This window comes from Cyrtonyx montezumae, unplaced genomic scaffold (genome assembly GCF_038088225.1).
Source record: "Cyrtonyx montezumae isolate F1298 unplaced genomic scaffold, pur_monq_1.0 scaffold_16, whole genome shotgun sequence".
Taxonomy (NCBI): domain Eukaryota; kingdom Metazoa; phylum Chordata; class Aves; order Galliformes; family Odontophoridae; genus Cyrtonyx; species Cyrtonyx montezumae.
Window position 1 is genome coordinate 7311024 of NW_027071892.1, and position 20728 is coordinate 7331751.

The window sequence follows — 20728 nt, forward strand, 5'->3', positions numbered from 1 at the left end:
ACGGGTAAAGATTTATTACTTGCATTTCAGTTTTATACAGGTGCCTTGAATACTGTTCTGTGTTCTAAAATGTGAATATTTGGGAGTTATTTATAGTTTGGGAATGCAGCATTCAGAAACTGAGATGCCAGTATCCTTTATATTCTTGTTTAAATTGAGCTGAGTGGCTCAGAACAATCTTTCCGTGTAGCCTACAGGCTTTTCCCTTTATTTAAAGACTGGCTTTTTCCAGATTGTTGTGTAAAGAATTGCGTACTTCACTTGAAATCTCTGGTAATACACTGGCATTTAATGTGAGATACTGTTCGCTTTTCATGTGACGTTTTGTTTTCTGTCGTCAATTTTAAAGAAATTTACATGGAATAAATCAGTTTTTAAAATATAGTACGTGATAAAGGCATGGTTTTATTGAACACATACTGTGATGGCGGTGCGCGTATCAACGCCTTCCTCAGCTCCCCCTGCGGCGCCGCGCGGGAGTTACCTCATGGATTCCCGCGTCGGGGGATGCCCCGCCTATCCATTTTCGTTCCCATGGAAACCAGGGGACGCTGGTCTCGAGTGACAGCTGCGCTGACCAGTGCGGAGGCGGCGGGCAGCCAATGGGAATCGTGATGGCGGTGGAGGCGGGAGCCAGGAGTCCCACGGTGATGACGTAAGCGGCGCGACACAGGAGGCGTCGGGGTCAGTGCAATGGCGGCGGCTGCGGTGCTGCTTCCGGCGCTGCGGTGCTCTTTGGGGCGCCGCCGAGCGCTGAGCGGCCCTGCAGGTACGGAGCTGCCGCTGCCGCCCGGCCGGGACGCCTCGCTTGGGCTCTCGCAGAGCCCCGCTCACCTCTGTCACTTCCGCAGGTCGCTGCGGGAGGTGGCCTTCCCCAGCTGAGGGGGCGTCCCCGAGGCCCTGCAGCACGAGGGCGTCTCTGGACGGTGTCAACAAAGCCGTCGTAGACCGCATCATCCGCGTGGACCACGCCGGGGAGTACGGCGCCAATCGTATCTACGCCGGGCAGATGGCCGTGCTGGGCAGGTCGGCCGCGGGGCCGCTCATCCAGGTGCGTGGACCTGAGCCCTTCTGGTTTGCGTTGTGCTTCTTGGTTGTAGTGGAGTGTGTAACTCTTCGGTCTTTGCTGTCGTTTGGCACTGCTGCAGCAAATGTGGAATCAAGAAAAAGACCACCTGAAAAAGTTTAATGAGTTAATGATTGCGTACAGAGTCCGACCTACTATCTTACTACCTCTTTGGAATGTAGCAGGCTTTGTTCTAGGTGAGTTTTTGTTGTTGCTGTTGTTGGTTTTAGAATTCTTCGTGTGCTTGAATTATTCATGTTGTTTCAGATTTCACTGTTTGCATGTGTTTGGTACTGCAATCACAGGGGCTGGAAGCTCTCTTCTTGGAAAGAAGGGAGCGATGGCTTGCACGGTGGCAGTGGAGGAGAGTATATCAGACCACTATAACAACCAGATCCGAACTCTAATCGAAGAAGATCCAGAAAAGTACAAAGAACTGATGCAGGTAACTGTGACTTAAAAAGAACATAAGAAATCTACTGAACTTGTAAATGACTTGACTTTTAAAACGCTGCACTGATCTGAATTTCTAGTGTCTATCCTGTTGTATAGAATTCCAATTGTTGTATAGAGTTTTTAGGATAAAAAATATGGCTCTTTCTTCAGTAACACTAAGCAGCAAACTAAAACAAACATTAGATTAACTTCAGCATGCTTTCAGTACTTAATTGCTCTCCTTTTCACTGGGAGAACTGAGTGTTAATTGTGATTACTTTTAATTGAAAGAAAGGGTTAAACTACACACAGCTGAACTTGGTAACATTCAGCAAAGAACTAGAAATGTAGCTTAGTTTTCTTCAGTGCTTTTGCAGAGCACTTACGTAACTCTAGTTTGGGGAGATGATATAAATAATTCCTTTCTTGGCAAGTTGGAAGTTGAGGGTTTGAGAGACCTGAGAGACCTGGGCTTCCCCTGGTGCACACAATGACCAATGTGTTGTAGTTCTGTATTCAGCTGTCTTGATTTTTCTGCATAGTAGATTTACTAATTACTTGCTGTTTTTAAAGATAATAAAGCAGTGTCGGGATGATGAATGGGAGCACCATGACATTGGGCTTGAGCACGATGCGGAGAGAGTAAGTAAATGTTAACTAATTAGTGCTGCTGTAAAGACCTGAATGTGATACTGTTGTCTTGGCACAACTCTTTCTTGGAGGAATGTGGAAAATAACTGGCTCCTGAAGATAAGTGTAAGAAAGGAGTGACAAAACGTTGCATCTTATAGTTTTTATTTTTTTGGAGAGTGGTTTGATTTTGTTTTAACTCTTGTTCAGTGTTAGTGATTGTGTTTATTTATTCTATAAGAGTTGTGTTGTCCTATGTGGTTTTGCTTTTATTATTTAAATATTTTTTGAAAATAGAGCCACAAAATCTTATCCATACAAAAAGCTGAGGCAGTGTGCTGATAGATGAACAGTCATATTAGAAAGGGTGAAATAATTGAATAGTGTATGAGGAATGTGTGACTTCCCCCCATATTTTTTTTCCTCTTGGTTTGTATTTACAATGAAATAATTCCATTTCATTTTGCAAAGTTGACTTTAAGTTTTCTATGGAATACAGTAGACTACAAATACGAGTTTTTCTTTTTTAAAATACCAGTTCCTATTTCCAACCACAGATCTAGTTCAAATAACACTCCACTCTACTAGATGCTTTTAATTTTTTGTTCTTTGTTTTGCAGGCACCAGCTTATTCCATTTTGAAGACAGTAATACAGCTTGGATGCAAAGCTGCAATATATTTATCTGAAAGAATTTAGTGACATTTTCCATAATGCTTGCAGTAGTAAACTGCAAAATGAAAGTATATGGAAGACTAAGCTTTGTTTTATTCAGATTTGTAAAATTTTCATAATTAAATATCTGATTCAACCACATCTGATTTTGTCACGTTGAGTACCTATTCAAAAAATCTATACTTGAGTCACTTGGGCTGGATGTGAATGGCAGAATTGGCCACAATGTCAATGTCAATTCTGTCAATGGCAGAATCTGTTCACAAGGTGGCAGTAAAATGAGTATGAATATATGTGTATATATATATACATATATATATGTATATATATATACACTGTGGGCATATGTTATGTATATATCTGCACAAATGAAAATAGTACATTTTCTATTGCCTTCAGGTTTATATATATACTTGGAGTAAGTTGGAGCTTATTGGCTCATTTTAAAATCACTGAATAAGTAGGATATTCTTGAATTGTATTTTCAGGCTAAGTAAATGAAGCAAGTACTTCTGTTCAGTCTGCCTTGAGTAAAAATTGGTTATTATAAGTCTTTATGTTATTAGAAGCCTCTATATGTAAGCCTTGCCAACTCATTTGTTTATTTTGTCTCAATTTTTTGGATTTTTTAAGTTTGTCTTCCCTTGATTCTGTTCTGTGTGTGTACAGAAGTAATGGATGTATAAAGCAGGTGGAGAGAGCAACTTGGAGCACCTGTGGAATTGCACTTAATATTCTCTTACAGCTTTCAGTTTGTCTTCCTTTGGCTCCAGTCTTCAGTGGCACTCAATGCTTAAATGATTTCTGCATGCTCCCTGCTGGCATCCTGCCTTATGGCAGTGGAAATGCCCAAGACAGAGTTCTGTGTATCTGCTCTGTAAAACTCCATCCAGATATGATAAAAGTACAGCAATGCAGTTAGTATGGTAGGGATGAAAAACAGTTTCTTCATAATTGCATCTCTTGCTTGTGAGGTTTTAAAAACTTACTAGCCAATACTTAAAATCCCTGACAGAGATGTATATTTTCATAGCTGAAGAGCATTGTCTTTTTATCATAGATGGCAAGGAAAACCCTATGAATTATAAATAGTGCAGGTGACACAGATATGCTTTAGCCCTTTTATCTGTGCTTCTAAAACCATGTTCAGCTCGTCTTGTTTTACTGCCGTAAGAACCTTTAGTTTTCTAATCTTAAATATCTTCATGTTTTTAGTGGGTTTGTGTGTGTGTGTTTGTGGTTGGCTTTTTTTTTCCTAATAAGAATGGCAGATCAGAGAGCGGATGTGTTGTGTCTTTTCCTTTTTGTGGTTAAAAGCCACAACGTGTAAGAAGTCAATATTTTTTAGCCAAAGCAATGGGGCGTAACTCAACAGGTCAGCTCTGGAAGTGGAATGAAATGGGGATGTTAGCCTAATTGAAAGGGAGAGAATTGGAAACCAAGAACTTAAACAGCAGCTGTGTTTCCAGTTACTGTCATGAGGAATGCGGTCGGTCATCTTTATCTCGTGGCAAAGCCACACAATTCTACTGGGGTCTGTTATGTAGTTGTACTGAGTTTTACTGTGTGAAATTTCTAGTTCTGTTCATCTGTCCAGATTCTGTGGACTGGCCTTGTAGCTGCTTGGAAACCAGAGGAGGATAAGCAATGCAGGGGTTATATGGGCAGGATTCCAAGACCTGCATCTGGGAGCTTGGCAAGGTTTCAGACAGGATGTAAGCCAGGTTCATCTCTGATCCTACATTTTTGAGGAGTTCCTTTGGTATGTGTAGCTACTGATCAGTGTCTAATTAGACATGAAACATCTATTTTTCCTTCTTTTTGTGTGGAAGTTTAGACTGGAAGCAAAGTCTTTAATGCAGTAACTCCTGTACAGTTTATTACAGCTGGCATCTTGTAAGTTCTTTGAGAATAATTTCTATCAAAACATTACAACACTGGCCTGACTGTACTTAAACTGCAAATATTACTTGCATTGTCTAAACAATGTAGCATTTGGTTCTCTCTGAGTGATTTGCCTATCCACCGGAATAACTTCAGGAACTCAAAAGCTAAATGGCTGACTGTGCAGGGGCTGCATAACAACAGGGGAGCTCTAAGGGATTCTCATTTTTCTTGTCTCACCCCCTGGCAGGTGAGCAATGTGCATGTCAATGTGAATTTATAAGGGAGGTTATATTAAACTAAGATGTCTTTCCTAAGTTGACCGATGCTTTGTGTATGACGTAAGTCTCAATTTCCTTGCTTTAACTGCCCTGCAGTGTTCATATAAGTGGCATGTGGAAGATTCCTATATTACCTGAAGAAATATGAAAGAATGGTTAATTAAAGTGGCTAATGAGGTAGCAAGTGTTTAAAGAGCATGCAATGCAGTTGTGTAAGTCATGGTGTTCAGTAATTGAATATTAAATAATAATTAAATTAAAACAGCTCTGTGATGTTCATGACTTCCTTCAGGACAGGATGCCAGGTGGTGCTCTGGCAGCTGTCCTGTAGGGGTTAACAGCAGGCAGAGGCTGAAGCACGTCTATTAATAGATCTGTTATCTTAGTGATTCCCAGTCTGCTCTGGTCTGGCTCGGGTTGTGTTGACAAAGGAAAAGGAGCCTGATCAGACTGCTGTGCAAAGGGAGGATGGCTCTGCACATTCATCTGTGGCCCTTCAACCCCATACAGCTGCTGTCAAGGCAGAGCTGTGTGACCCTGCAGCAGTGTGGGTCTTGGTTGTGCTGCCACGGCTGAGCTGGGCAAAGATCCAGGCTGTGTCTGCAGCTGATGTAACGATGCTGACATACATTGAGTGGACATTGTACCACATGTTATGTAAAATGGGGCTCGTAAGACTGTTTGGCAGAGAGCTAAATCATTGTCTGAGATGATAAATATTGCTAGTACATGATAAATGCCAGATGTAATGGGCTTGAGCTTTGTCTAGACTGAATCAGTGTGGCTCACTTTAGTGCAAGAGAGCAAGGCTGGCTGCTGCTCGGGTGGGGGGATGGACTGTTTTGGGTTAAAGCTTGTTGGCACGTGTGGAGTTGTGAGCCAGTGTTGGGTAATGGAGTCAGCAGGTCATAGGAATAAGTTTGGTGGTAATGGGTCTGGATTAGAAGGAAGATTTTGTAAGAGCAGAAGGAATTATTTAGCAGTGTGGTTGTGTTAATGAAATGCAAGATTTTCTCATATTAATGAAATATCCAATCATCTTGAAGCAGGAATCAAAATCTATTTTTGTGCTATCTTTTCCAGTATTTTTTTTAAGATATCCTGTTTTATGCTGTGCTTCAGTAACATTTTGTTGGTTTCCTGCTCTCCTGCAATAGCCCTGAGTGAATGACAGTGTAAGAATGTGCAGTAATTGATGATATGGGTGCACTTTTAAAATACTGTCAGAACACCCGAAGGAGGGGTGTGACAGTGGGAAAAGGTCTGGAAGGTAATGGGTATGAGAGTGGCTGAGGCCTGTGGTTTCCTCGTGGTGGCCTTGCAGCTCCTTACTGGGAGTGGAGCAAAGTGCTGAGCTCTGCTCTCTGGGCACAGTGCCCAAAAGAGCCATGCTGGGGATAGCTGAGCAGCACATGGACAAGAACACCATATTCCATTGCTAGCAGCACCCAAAGGCTCCTTTCCAACCCAGAGCACTCTGAATGAATCTATGAAGAGAGTTCCAACCAGCCCCAGTCTCTGTGTGCCTGTTGTGGTACCGTGGTGTAATGCTGGTGTTCCCCAGTGGTCAACCTGGCCTGAGCCTGGTCTTCCCAAAGCCCTGCCAGGTGCCCTGGTACCTCCCTTTTTCCTATCTAGCCTCCTTCTGAAATAAACAGCTTGTCCATATTTTGCCTCATCCATTCCATCTTGGCTACAGCAGTTCCCGGATCTGCTGTTTCAGACACTGTTCTGACCTCAGGCCTGCAGCTCCTCACTGGGTGCAGACTTGAAGCCCCTGGTGAGGCAGTTCTGGAAGCACAGCTGATGGTTTGTTACATCCCCAGTCCGTGAGCTGGCTACTAACCATGGCTGAGTGCTGCCTTGCCCTTTATCTACCATCCTTCCTTGTTCTCTCTGGCAGGAAAAAATGCAACTTGTTTGAGCATTCTAGTTTGATTGAAATGTGACTTTATATATATTTTTTTTATTTTTAAGTGTAAGAACTATCTGCTCTTCAAATCCTCCCACCCAAATATCACAGCATTATTTGCTAATGAGAAATAATTACATCTCAGTATTAAGTGACACAAGTTGTTGTTTGCATACAGTGTGGGAATCTAGCAGGATATCAGGCATATGTTTAGGGGGTTTATGCATGAGAAGAGATTTCTCTTGTCAGAGAGCTGAGCCTTGCAAAGGAAAATGACAGATACATGTGTTTACAGGCAGACTCTAGATCTGGTTGTATTTGCTTATCATTTGTCATAAACGCAGATACATGCAGCACAAGTACTAATACAACATAAGCTGGAACATATGCTCCCCTCCAGCAGCTGTGGTGTGAATCCTAACACTCATGGGATGTTTCAGGTTTGTGACCAGCAAGAGGATTTGTACTGGTAAGCTGACACAAAAACCTTGAACATTCCTATGGGTTGCTCTACAGTCTGTGGAGAAATCCTAAATGGAGAAGGTGAAGTACGGACTGGCTTTCAGCTTGTATTCTTAGCAATCAACTGCAGTAGCAGCCATCTGGATCTTGCTGTTGTCTTGCTTGGCCATGACATTGCAAAGGTCTTGGAATATGAATGCTCATGTCATGTCATGGCTTTGAAGTGACCTGCAGAAGTCACCTTATGCTTCAGTGTTTCCTTCCAGGTCACTTCAGAGCTGTAATTTTCCAGTGTCTATATTCCAACACCTTGCAGAAACTCCTTGAAAACTACATCTGCTTATTTCACATGCACAGGCATTTTTTAGTTGGACTGGATTTTTATTTGTTTGTACATTTACTGTTATCTACTCTCCAGTCAACAATGACTCTTTCCTATGAACTCTTTCTCAGTGAAAGGGTATAGGAAGGAAATATCTGATTTTAGCCACAGACACCATGCAAGGAAGGAATATTATTTATACTGCCCTAAAAATGTATCCTGGGATGTAGATTTTATTAGCCAGTGAGATTATAGTAAACAATATTTTGGTACTGATTTTTTCCACTGAGAGACTAAATCCAGAAAGAAGTAAATTAGTCCAACTAAAACTAGGTTATATTTTTCCTGCGTTCCCCCACCTCCCCCAGTCTTCTTTGAGCAATTGACTTGGTTGGGTGGATGAATGAGGGGCGACTGTTCTTTGTACAAATACCTGCATTTGATTAATCTTATGTTGTTATATACGTGTCATCTAATTAAACAGCTACATCAGTACCATAGCATGTGTGCAGCTGCACACCCAGCACAAACCATGGTGAGAGGACGGTGGAGGTAAATGGTGTCCAAGAAAACCCATTGGTTGAAAACTATTTGTTTAAGGTATTTGGTGAACAACTTCAAGTGAGATAGATTTCCAAAAGTTCATGAATGATTCATTAAAACAAGGGAAACAAATCCAGTGAGGCATTCATTGATTATAAATATTTCATTGTGCTCTGATGTGTTTAGGAGTAATATTTAAAATATGTTTCCTAGGTTTATAACCAATACATCTGAGAAAAAGCTGACCTAGAAGCAGAATACACCATTGATTTCAGAGCCAAAGGCCAGTGCTGAAATCATCTGAATTGAATCTCTCAGCAAGTTTAGATGCAGCCCTCAGTATCTGACAATTTTTGACTGACTCAGAGTCTTCCCACAGAAATGAGTTGCTAAAACTCTCACCTGTTCAGGTCCCAGAACAGTGGAGCAGAAGAAATGGAAATTCTGAGTGTGACTTTCAGTATCAGAGTGCTCTCGAGGGGAGGATGGAATTTGTCCAGCCTAAGCCTCTGTCACCAGGCATGCCACGGCAGCAGGCAGGGCAGAGACACAGGAGGGGAGCAACTTGGATGCAATAGCATTGTGACACTTTAAGACCAGTGCTGGTGAGACTGGTGCTAAAGACATCTCAGTATCCTTGCTCCTCTGGAATGTCTCCTGGGGTCCTTCCTGCAAAATCTCTTGTAAAAGCCCCCAACAAGGGATTAACACATGCCAACAGTGGGACCTCACCCACATCCCCTTCCCATCCTGCTGAGATGGGAAACCCAGACTCTAACATGCACCATTTGCAGGGAGCAAGAGAGCAGGTGATGGAGCATATTCCTAGAAGTAAAACAGGAAACAAGCCACAGCTGTGAACCAGCTGACTGTAAAGGCCATTCATGATCCATCTTGTCTCCTGCATGCAGCCTGTGCAGTGCCTGCAGTTTCAGTGGATCAGCTTTGCATTTGCACCTGTGTGAGATGAGCAGGACAGCTTGCATTTTGCAGCTCTGGGAAGCAAAGATGATGCTTTCTGAATGTTAAGTGGAAAAATATAGATTTAAATTAAATTAGATAAGATGTGAAAGATGATCCTACCTCTGTTCAAGTCGTTGGTACTGTACTTAATAAGGAAACTTATGACACCAGATGTAAAAATAGCTGTTGTTTAATGAGCTAATCTGACTGGCTTCAAACAAAACCAGGGATATGCTGCACTTGCTGTATTGCTAATAAGGTAATTGTGTTGCTTTGTATTGATCTGGGAACATTTAGTTACAGGGCACAGCCTGAGAAATTGGTGTGGAGGGATGCTGGAGATGCTGGAGAGGGACCAGCTCTGGCTTTGCTCTGGTTTCTAACTGGCTCTAACACTGCAATGCCTTTAAAAATAACTACATGTGCAGACATCTCCTGTGCCAGGTGCTATGCTGCTTGACAGGATGAGGTAAGGGGTTAGGACCAGGGCTCATCAAGCTACTTCCATGTCCCAGCCTTAAAGAACTTGTGCTGTTGGGGCAGAACATCTGTGTTTTCTGTCTTAATTGTGGTGTGGCTCCCTTGCACTGTTTGCAAAACAGAAGTGGATTTGTTTGTTTGGCAGTGGTCAAGGTGATCAGGATCACTAAGGAGCTCTTTTTGCTCCAGGCTTTCTGCCAGGGTTAATTCATAAATGCTAATGGAAGGAGTTTATGTATGCAGCAGTGTAAGTGAGAGAAATTTCAACCTGCTTCATGAAAAGTTGTGGTTTTGAATGTGGAGAAGAACAGGTGATGCTCTGAGTATCTGATGAGATTGTGGCCTTTGTGCTTCTAAGCAGGGAGAGCCTGCCAAGTAGGGCTGCTCTGGGGACGCCAGTGAGGCTTCCTTGCATGAAAAAGCACAGTAATGTTTTGGGTCTCTACTTTTTCAAATTTCAACCAAATTGGTTGTGGAATTAATTGGAGGGGGAGTGTAGGACAAGCCCTCTTGGTAAGCAAGGGGAAAAATGTGCTCTAATAACTTGAGCAATACCTAAGAATTAGAAACTTGTGTTTCATTCTTTTTTTCTGTATCTTCTTCTTGCTAGCAAACAGGCAATACAAATCTAGATTTGTATTTCAGTTTAAAATGTTCCAATCTTCCTAAATTGATTTAAAAATTGATCAAATGGCACAACAGCACCAAAGTAGCCTAATTAAACAATTATAACCCTCATTTAAGACTGCTTTAATCAGCAAATTAGGAATCAGCTATGCCATCAGTTTTCATTAGTTTTGCAAGTTATGGTGCATCGCAGACAGAAGCAAATACAAGTTTAAGTGGCATACCATTAATTAAGCTAAACCATCTCAGTCAGTGATTAAATTTACCTTTTAGCACACACGTATTGAGGCTGTGTCCCCAACAGCAGAAGCCTCAGCTCCTGGGAGGGTTCACAGCTTGTTGGGCAGAGCTCAGTGCACAAGTGTACCTTGATACACATACGAGTTTTTTTTGTTCCTGTTGCATTTGCTAGTTGGAAACATACAGATGCAGCTTCCTGACTGACAGTGTAATGGGCAAGTATAAGTACTCACAAGTTTCTACTCTGCACAAGACCATGAGAGCTCTAAACAGCACCTGATAACCTGTAGGTGAGCCCATCAGTGCTTGTGCTGTTCACCAGCACTGAGCCAGTGCATTTCTGGCTATAGTAAGGACCAACTTGGACAAGAGATTGTGAGAATTATTCAGGAAGCCATCCTTCAACAGCAAGGAAATCCTGTATTGGGCTATATGTGGTTCAGAGAAGCTGGATCTGCCTGCAGGCTACTTGGTTCGGAGGCGTTCCACCCTGCTGATAGCTGAGCAGATGGGCGGAGGCGGTGAGACCATCCTACTTAATAAATAGAAAATACTTTAAGAGCGGATGTGTAGTAACAGTCCTACACCCAAACTCCTGGATGTCCAAGGATGTGCCCTGGAGGCCTGGGTTGCTCAGTGTAAGAAGGTCTAGGACTTCTGTCTTGGGTGGGTGGTGAAAGCATCAGACAGACTTTGGCACATGTGTTGGCCTTCTGCCTTTCTGCTGCTTCTTCTCCCTCCTCAGATGGTGAGCTCCCTGTGCAGACTGCTTTTCCCTCAGATGGGGTCTGGCATGCTGTAGCACTGACATCTTGGTTACACAGATGTATGAAATACTGCTCACTGTGGAAAACTTAATGGATGCTATGTACCCAACACATCTTTTTGCCTCTGCAAACTTCATCTGTGTGATATTTCTAGAGGGTATACACTGGGATGTCCATTTATAGCTCAGTGTTGTACGTGATTAAGTATAACATTATTCCTTATTTAGTGAACAGGATATCCTGGATATGAGGCATTCTAAAGCAAGTGCTTGGATAATATTTATTTGAACAATGGGTGGTTTAAACAATGGTAGTAAAAATCAGTGTTGTGGATTCTCCCTGGCTGTGATCTTGAGGTCATGGTTATTAGTGTTCAACCTGCTATTCTTCTGGAACATGCAATTGCAATAAAATAACCTCCAAAGGTTTTTCTTTTTATGTAGAAGAAACAAAAAAAAAAAGATTGCTGTTTAAGTGGAAAAAAAAAAAAACCAAACAAGCATCAACATTATAACTTGCCTGCAAGTATAGATATTTTAATCCAAACAAATGAGCTGTAACTTCTTTGGGAGAGGCAGAAAACATATGTGACAGCCACCTCTAAAGTGCAGTGCATGGGGTCCATCTCCCACACAGCAGTGCGAGGCAGGGCAGAGGGGCAGCCTACCACTGCTGCTTGTTCTCAGGTTCAATGTGTTCTTGCTACTTGAAACAAGAGGAGCTTGTACTCCAGACAAGATAACATGGTTTGTTTATTTCCTTCTGTGATGAGCTGTAAAATGCAGACTACTGATAGGATGTAATAACATGGATGAGCTGCTTCCATTGCAGAGCAGTCCCTGTGGTGTAATTTTGGCAGGACTGGAATGATGGGTAATGTGGAATGACACTTCTTGCTGTTTGGTAAGTGGAAGTAATTTTGTGTTTGAACTCTTTATTCCTGGTATAGCAGCCATAAATGCTGTTAGCCTGGGGGCTGGGGAGATGGCAATTTCCAGGTAAGGTCCTGACAGCAAAATTGGGCAGTTGCTCACCCCTGTTAAGTCTCCAACATCTGACATTCGGTGTTTTGTCCAGAGAGCTGACCTGTACTCAGGCCATGCTGAAGCAGCCTAAGTTCTACAGACAGGCACTGGCCATCCTTCACCAGCCCCGGGCTTCACAGCTCTTGCCTTGCTACTGGCTGAAAAGGTGAAAAAAGACCAGGCTGGTAATTCAAACCATGGAGATGAAAATCAAAATAGTGGGCTAACCCTGGTTCTGATTTTGGGGTCATGCTTACTGGAGTACAACTTGCTATTTGGGAGCTTGAGTGAGCCTGCCACAGCACTGCCTGAGGGACATGCAGCTGTGTGCTTGTGCTCCCCTGGGGTGGCTGCTGGCACACTGCTGTCAGACAGCCCTGGCTTGTGTCTGATCAGCTCAGGTGACAACTCCTGTGATACAGGCCGTGCTGCAGAGCTCCAGGCCCCAGCACAGCCCTCCCAGCTCCTGCAGATGTGGCTGTGTCTGCCGAGTGCAGTCATCAGCCCTGTGTGAGGAGGGAGTGCAGGCTGAAGCCAAAGTTGGTGTGCTGATAGCAAGACCTGAGGGCATGCAAAATGTGCTGGTTTGGGGGTGTAAAGATGCAGATGCTAGGAAGAACTGAAGCTATGGGCCAGTGGTGTTTTTCAATATAGTGTCTTAAAGAATGGGTTTCCCATCAGCAGAGGTTTTTGCTTTGCTTGCTCGTGAAGTAATTTCCTTTGCTTGGCCTTGGTTACCCTCTCTGCCTTCTCAGGGGGCAGCATTGTGGCTGTTCAGCTGAGTGCTTTCTGCAAAATGCAGCTTGATGTACTCGAAGCAGTGGTTTGTTTTATATGAAGACAAATCACAAAACCAAACATTTGCACAGCCTCTCTCTCGTGCTTAGTTCCTTAAGCCCTTTCTCCAGCTGTGACAGTTCACTGGGTTCAAGCTCCTGCCTTCAAGCACTGCTGCTTTGCCTTCGTGAAGGCCTCTGGCAACACTGTGCAGATGCAGCTGTGCTACACTTATGCAGCACCGATTCCATCACCTGTACTGCAACCAGGACACAACGCTTATAGGAATGCTCCTTCTGATTCAGCAAACAGCTTTGAAGCCCAGTAAACACGTACTTAACAGAGTGGCCAAGGCCGAGGCTCCCATCTGCGCTGACAGCGTGATTACAAAGTCCTATTTAACGCAGTAACCCTGCTACCAGGACGTGCTGCTTCCCGGTACGCAGAGCTCAGGGCCGCGTCTGTGCGGCCCCACGCAGCACACGAGGAACTCGCCCCCGGCCCGGATCCTTCCTTGGCCGGGAGGGGGCCGCTCCCTGCGGGGGCCGAGGCCCGGTCCGGGCGTGAGGCGTTGGGCGGTGCCCGCCCCGCCCCGCTCGCTGCCGGCCGCCCCCGGGCGGACAACGCCCCCGGCCCTGGCGGCGCGGCCGGGCTCGTGGCATTTCCTCTGAGCTCACTGCGGCTGAGGCGGCGCCGCTTCCCTCGGAAGAGGAAGGAGAGAAGGAGCCTCGCGGCGGCGGCAAGCAGCGAACTGAACGGGCGGCGGCGCTGGGGGCGGCCGGGGCGGAGGAGGGGTCCGGCGGCGGCGGGGGCCGGGGCCGGCATGGACCGAGCCCCCGCCGCGCCATGGCCGCCCGCGCGCCGGAGCCGCGCGCCTTTTGGCCGCTGCTGACCTGCGTGTGCACCGCGCTGCTCTGCCTCTGCCAGGCCCTGGGGGGCCGCGCGGCGGCGGACGGCGAGGAAGAAGAGGGCGCGGCGGAGGCGGGCTCGGTGCCGCTGCTGAAGGGCTCGGCGCTGCTGCTGCTGGGCTGCCTGCTGGCCCGCTGCTGCGGCGCGGCCGGAGGCGGGCCGAGGCCCGGCGGGGGCTGGGGGCCCTCGGCGGCGCGGCGCGGAGCCCTGGAGAGTTTCCACGCGCGGCAGCTGCGGCTGTCGCCCCACGTGCTGGGGCACAGCAAGGCGCACGTTGGGCGCGTGGTGGCCGAGCTGGTGCGCGCCGCCAAGGCGCAGGGTCTGCAGCCCGGCCCGCTGGCCCTCAGCCTGCGCGGGGACTTCGTGCGCATCGGCAGCGCCTACGAGCAGCACAAGGTGCGCAGCCCCGACCGCTTCGACGTCCTGGTGCCGCTGCGCCTGCCGCCCCGCCTGCAGCCCGAGCCGCTCCGCGCCGCGGGGCCCGCGCCGAGCGGAGCCTTCGTCTGCGCTCTGCGGGCGCCCGCGGGGGCCGGCTGGCCGCGCCGCTACCGGCCCTTCGTCGAGGGCTTCTGCGAGGAGCTGCAGGGCCGCTGCCACCTCTCCTCGGCGCTGGTGCTGCGCTGGTTCCAGGGCCACTTGCAGCGCTGCCTGGGCGCCGTGCGGTACCGGCTGCAGGAGCGCTGCCGCATCAGCCTGGCCGCCGGCCCCGGCCGCCCGCCCACGCTGCACATCCGGCCGTGCTCCGACTACGTCTGCTGCCACATCTCCATGGCCGTGCGCCTCATCCCCGCCATCCCGCTGGGCGACGCGCTCTACCTCACGGCGCTGCCCCCCGACGTGCCGCCGGCCGGCCCGGCCCACGGGGCGATGTGGGGCCTCAACGCCTCGCGGCACGAGCAGCGCCTGCTGGCCTGGCTGAAGGAGCAGGCCCCGGCCTCCTCCTGCCACCTGAAGTGCCTGCAGCTCCTCAAGGGCCTGCGGGACCTCCGCGGGCAGGGCCTGGAGGAGCCCTTCTGCTCGCAGTGGGGTCGGGTGCTCTCTTCCTACGTGCTGAAGACGGCCCTCTTCTCCCTGATGCTGCGCGGGCCTCTGGACGCCTGGGACGAGCGGTTCCTGGTGGAGCGCCTGGAGGACCTGGTGATGTACCTCAGGGACTGCCTGCGCAAGCAGACGCTGATGGATTTCTTCCTGGGCAACACCAGCCTACCCGAGGCCGTGGCGCTGCCCAGGTTCCTCAAGGAAGCCGCCCCGGTGAACTTGCTGGCCGCCTTCGATGGGCCCACGCTGGACCTGGCTGCCTTCCAGCTGCTGTACACCTGGAGCCAGGCACCTCACCTCATCAGGACGTATGGCAGCACCCGATACCTGCGGCCGGCACCCGCTGCCTGCCAGCACGGAGCCAACACGCGGCAGGAGCTGCCCGGGGAGTGAGGGCATCACCCATGTGCCCGCCTGCCCGCTGGGTGCCTGCTGTGGGACCCACTGAGATGTTCTGTGGTTTTACCCCCGACTTAAGAAAACTGGGAAACAGAAGGCTGAGACTTAAGGAAATAGCGATAACTTTAATGTCACCGTGGTTGTTTGTTTGTGGGAGAATTGCAAAACTTCTTGGCAAGTGCCCTTAGCATTACGTTCAGTTGGTTCAAACTGACAGTTCCGAAAATCTTAACTTGTCCTAGTGGCAATGCTGACCTTTTCTGAGATGTGATTTTTATGATACAAAATCCATTTGGGGTTTAAAAATCCCGTGAGTGCAAACAAAACCTCTTACTGTGCTCTTAAAATGAGATGAGCATTCGAGCATAGGTGTTGATTGCAGTCTGAAATGCTCAACGACATGTGTTAAATTTCCTATGTGATGTAATGCATCGTGCTGAATTAGAAATGCAGTACGTATGTTAAAGCAGAACTAGGGTGGGAAGTGAAACTTCTGATGACAGCCTGAAGAATCTAGTTGTGCATTTCTGTGTTAAATGAAGGTTATGCTGAAGGATTGAAATTGAGATAAAAAGAAACAAATAGCACTTTATTTTCACAAAGGCCTTAATTCTAGGATAATTGGCTGCACTAAATACTCACTGTGGAGGAGGTATTTGTATTTTATTAAAGGGATGATATTTGAATCATCCTCAGGAAAACCTTCTTTTTGCAGAAATACTCTGGGGTTCATTTGTTTCTAGGTTCTTGTTTTTGAGATGTGTTGAATATGATTTTCACAGAATGTGCTCTAACACAAGGACCAACAACAAAACAAACTTTCTGTTAGCTCTGGAACCGGCCTTCAACCAGTCCATGCTTCACTGATGTGTTCTCCCTGCTGCACCCTTGTGCCTTCCAGGAGCAGTTTGGTGGCTTTTTGGGTTGCCACCAGCCCTCTGCCTTGGCACTGTTTTGACCAAATGACCTGATGGTGTTTTTTAGTGCTGAGCAAATAGTTATCTTATTGGGGGGAGAAGGAAGTAAAATATTTCAGGGTACTCGAAAATGGTTTAGCACTTATTCATGGTACAGTGAAGCAGCTTTTGGCTGTAAGTTCTGTTGTCTTATAAATGTTAGCATCAGCAGAGTATTTCCACTCCTTGTAAATATTGCATGAGAATACCTCACAAAGCCCTCGCGGGGCTGAACAGGCAGCATTCAGCAGTTTGTTAAGCTTCTCCCTTGGTCTTGGCTGTGAGGTTCAGCTGGGGCTGTCAGCCTCAGCCCGGTGTCTGTGTCCCTGGGATGACGTGTAGGGCTGTACCACAGTCGCTCTGCAGGGGTCCTCCTGTCCTGGTACAGGAACCTCGTGTCTCCCAGGGTGTCAGCAAATGTGGAATCCAAATCCAGTTAAAATATAGGGTCACATCATTTGATGCATTGAAACCCTAAATTTGTGACTGAATTGCTGATGCTCAGGAGTTGAACACATGCTTTATTGCCATCACTCTGCATCCTAGGTGAGCACTCTGAAATGGATTATAAATTACGAAATGTAACCCCTGGGATGCTTCAGGATGACTTGAAATTACTAAGACACTCCTCCTCTCCCTGATGTACATAATGGTGTGCTTTATCCACAGCTCTTTGCAACAAAGCACAAAACATTTGTAAGATCTACAAAGCTTTGTACAAATCTATTTTTCTAAATGGAAGCACTCCCCAGGCAGTTGTTTGCCTGCTTCTGTCTCTGTTTTTTTTAACTGCTTTTGCCATCTTATTTTCAGGTAATTACAGACAAGGTCATACCCACAAGTTGGGTTATTTTTATATATGAAGCGCCGTGTTTCTTTCTACAAATACAAATAGTGTATTTAAAGGTAGTATTGATCAAATGTTCTTTGCACATGGTATTTAAGGCTAAGTAAGCTACCTTGGTTTTCTTTTTGTTGCAGACCACATGTGCTATTTTTGCAGACGTGTGTTACTTGGTGTTTGAAATGAATGCAGGGCTGTGGCCAACACCATTGGATCTTCAAGGACTGGATGAGCGATCCAGGGCATGGCAGCTGCCCAACAGAAACGCTCCAGCTATTTGCTCTGGCATCACTTCAGCCAGCTGCTGGTTTGTTCTCATCACCGTGCATCCCTCTCTCAGAAAAGTAATCCCTTCTGTGAGAGGGATGCACGCTTAGTGTGTGTTCTGTACTGGTGGAAGGCTGTAGGAGACTTGCTAAGAACTTTTGTCATTGAAGTGTAGCTGGAGGAAAATATGGTTGTGTTCAGGCGATTTTTGGCAAGGAGAGATGTTAGAGAGTAGGAGTGGTTTAGGAAATGGAAGTTGGGCTGAGGGGTGAATGAGAATGGTGGCAAGCTGTCAATGAGGATGCACTGAGCTAAAGGACTAGAGGATGAAGTGGGAGGAGGTCTGAAAGTGAGGCAGTCCCGGAGCAAGGGAAAAGCAATTTAACTGGGTGCTCTTTTGGCAGTATTTCTAAACAGGTTGAACAGTTAGGCAAAAACTTTATTAAGCCACAGAAGCAGATGTTTAAGTGTGAGTTCTTTCTCAGCGAGGCATTTTGAGTTTATGATGGCTGGTGGCAGGAGAAAATACGTGCATTTGCTTTAGCCTTGGTTTGGGCAAACTTTCCTAAGGCACTGTGTGCATGCTGTTGGACCAACTTGCAGCTCTTTTGTGCACCTGAGACTTTTAAGTGTATTTTCTTTATTTAATGTAAGGCAGACATTCACTAATACAATTGGCAGAAGGAGCTGATGGAAGTTGGGTTCTGTTAGAACCATGACAGCCATAGTAGCAGCTGTAGTGTCCTGGTGCTCTCACAGAGCCCTGTCTGCAAGGAGGGGTGCAGGGAATCGAGCCGAAGGAATCCCTCCTCCCAGCAAGCAGTGCTGCAGTCACACAGCGGCGTTCTCAGCGTGTATATGCTGTCTGTTAAGATCAGAACTGTGCTGGAAGTTCAGCATGGCGTCCTCTTTGTGTAAGCTGAAACAAAAACGAGGAAGAAAGAGCATGTTGCTTAGCACTGATGTGGGCTCTTGGTTCTCTTTATCTGCAAGCTAATTTTTACAGAGATTTTGTGCAAGTCTTTTTTACTGAATATTGAGGAGTCACATTTGTAAAAGATAAGTTTATTTACCAAAATGCATATGTGTGACTTTTTGTATTGAAAAATCCTATGTATTTCTCAAGGGCATCGTTATTTCTTTCCTGACTAAATGTTTCAGAAACATTCCTCCTCTTTTAATGTGGATCTGCAGAGCAATGTAAATTTTACGTGTCTGTCTGCAGTGGACATTTTTGGTACAACTATTTGCTGGTTAATAATTAGACCAAAGATTAAAGAGTTCGGCTGCTATTTTATGTTTCCAAAAAGTGTTAATAGGCTCAAAATGTCCATTTTAAGACATTCTTTTCCTATTTAATATCAAATTACATTTGCACTTTTGTTGTTTCCATAAAGTTGGTGTTCTTATTTTAATACTTCACTGTAGTAATAAACAGCTGTTGTAACACATCTGTGCCTCAAGAGTTAAATCCTTTCTTGTTTTTCTTTCGTTGTTTAGTAAAAGCAATTAGCAGCCATAAAGGTTTCTCTGAAGGTTCATATGCTCTTTAGGAGGAGACTACTACAGCAGCAAAGCCATGGGGAACCAGGAAGTCAATGCCTTGGAGCTGTGCACAGATAGGGGAAGAGAGCCGGGGGCACTGAGTGTGGCTGGCACGGGCAGTGGTGGTGTGGAGCTCTGAACTGGAGCACGTTGGCTTTGTGGCCAAGTTGCTGTGAGGTTAGGGAGGTAGTGGTTCTTTCCCTGGCTCCCATTTCAGGTTGCTGCACAAAATCTGGTTTTCATGGTGCTTAATGACAAGCTAGGACTTCATTTCACAGCGTCCCTACAAGCCTTTCAGTGCCAAAGCGCATAGGTTGTGCTTTATTAAATATGGAAAAACTCCCACTGAAGCCAGCAGGAGCTGTGTGAACGGACCAGCAAGTTACCCGTCCTTCACTGCTCTTTGGTAAGATGCCAAAATTATGTATATTTGTGGCTTGTGCTAATGCTCCCTATTAAAGAGTGAAATAGCAGCAAGATCTTTACTTTTTTAATCATGAATTTAAAACTATGCTGAAAATAACCTTCTCCAGATCTTCGTATGCCTGCCTCCTACCTTGCAGACAGTAACTTCTCTAGGAGGGACGACAAGCAGCTGAGGGAGTTCTGAGAGCTTCCTGCTAGCGGGCTTCTTGCTTGAACAGATTTAAAAAATAACAACTTTTAGTGTCGACATTCAGTCACACAAGTTGGCGCTGGGGAAGTACATTTAGATCTTTACCTCTTTAATAAAAATGATCTCATATGAATGTCTTCCTTTAGGAGCAATAACAACCCTCTTCTCTGAAGTATTTCTCTGCTTGAACTCTGAGTTTCCTTTAAGCAGAAAATCATCAAAGAAACACAGGCATTTCTTTTCATGATAAATCTGCTATTAACCAAGAATTAACTGGCCTAAGGACTTGAATGTGTGGTGTTCAAAGAAAAGGCTGTTTGCATCCAACTCATTGGATAAATTGTTCAAAATCTTTCCACTCCTGTACAAATACCTCCCTTGTAATGCAGCCAAGGTCAGTAGCAAACTGCTGATTAAGTACTGCTAATGCAAGTTAAAGCTGCCTGGAGGGGAAGGACTCTTGTGCATTTCTCTGATTTTCACAGGGCTGCAAACGAGTTCAGGTACGATAAACATGCTTTACAAGGCTGCTTTATTTCCCATGTCAACTCTTCAAATATCTGCCTGTTCAGTCTTTGCTGAGGTAAGTGAAATTCTGACTGATGACATGTAATTGAGGGAGCCAGTCACACTTGCACTGTGCTGATCACATCGAGGAGGTTGCCATTGACACAAGGCCTGTGTCCTGTGGCTGTGTGGGCTCACCTTTGGTGCTTGCTGGGGTCGGGGTAGCTCAGCAGGCTGTGGGGCTGCCCATAGGCAGGGCTGCCTGTACCTTGTGTCACGATCTTGCACATCTCAAAGGCACGGTGTGGCTGATAGGCTGCTTCTGCTCCTGTGTGTGTCTACAGGGCCCTATTTTAAAGCTGTAGCCAAGAACTGGCATGTTTGCAACCACTTTACAAGAGAATCAGTGTCATACTATTAAATCAGCAATAGAGCTATAGATAACATATGCTCTGTATCTGCATGACAGTCTGTTAGTGTTCAAATAATGATGTACATGCCAAGCTCCAAAAGGTTATTACAAACGCATCATGTATCAAATGTCCTTGCATAGCAGTTT

At 46.0% G+C, this 20728-nt stretch overlaps 2 protein-coding genes across 2 annotated transcripts; both read left to right on the forward strand.

Moving 5' to 3' along the window:
• The first annotated feature begins 686 nt into the window (after nucleotides 1–686).
• COQ7 (coenzyme Q7, hydroxylase) lies at nucleotides 687–2951 on the forward strand. Its single transcript, XM_065733030.1, has 6 exons — nucleotides 687–769; nucleotides 852–1051; nucleotides 1149–1263; nucleotides 1372–1511; nucleotides 2075–2143; nucleotides 2752–2951. Exons 1-6 carry the CDS (start codon nucleotides 694–696, stop codon nucleotides 2827–2829), a joined length of 678 nt encoding a protein of 225 aa, XP_065589102.1. The 5' UTR covers nucleotides 687–693; the 3' UTR covers nucleotides 2830–2951.
• Nucleotides 2952–13814: 10863 nt separating this feature from the next.
• Nucleotides 13815–16515, forward strand: ITPRIPL2 (ITPRIP like 2). The gene has a single exon (XM_065732591.1). It carries the CDS (start codon nucleotides 13935–13937, stop codon nucleotides 15426–15428), a length of 1494 nt encoding a protein of 497 aa, XP_065588663.1. The 5' UTR covers nucleotides 13815–13934; the 3' UTR covers nucleotides 15429–16515.
• The last annotated feature ends 4213 nt before the right edge of the window (nucleotides 16516–20728 follow it).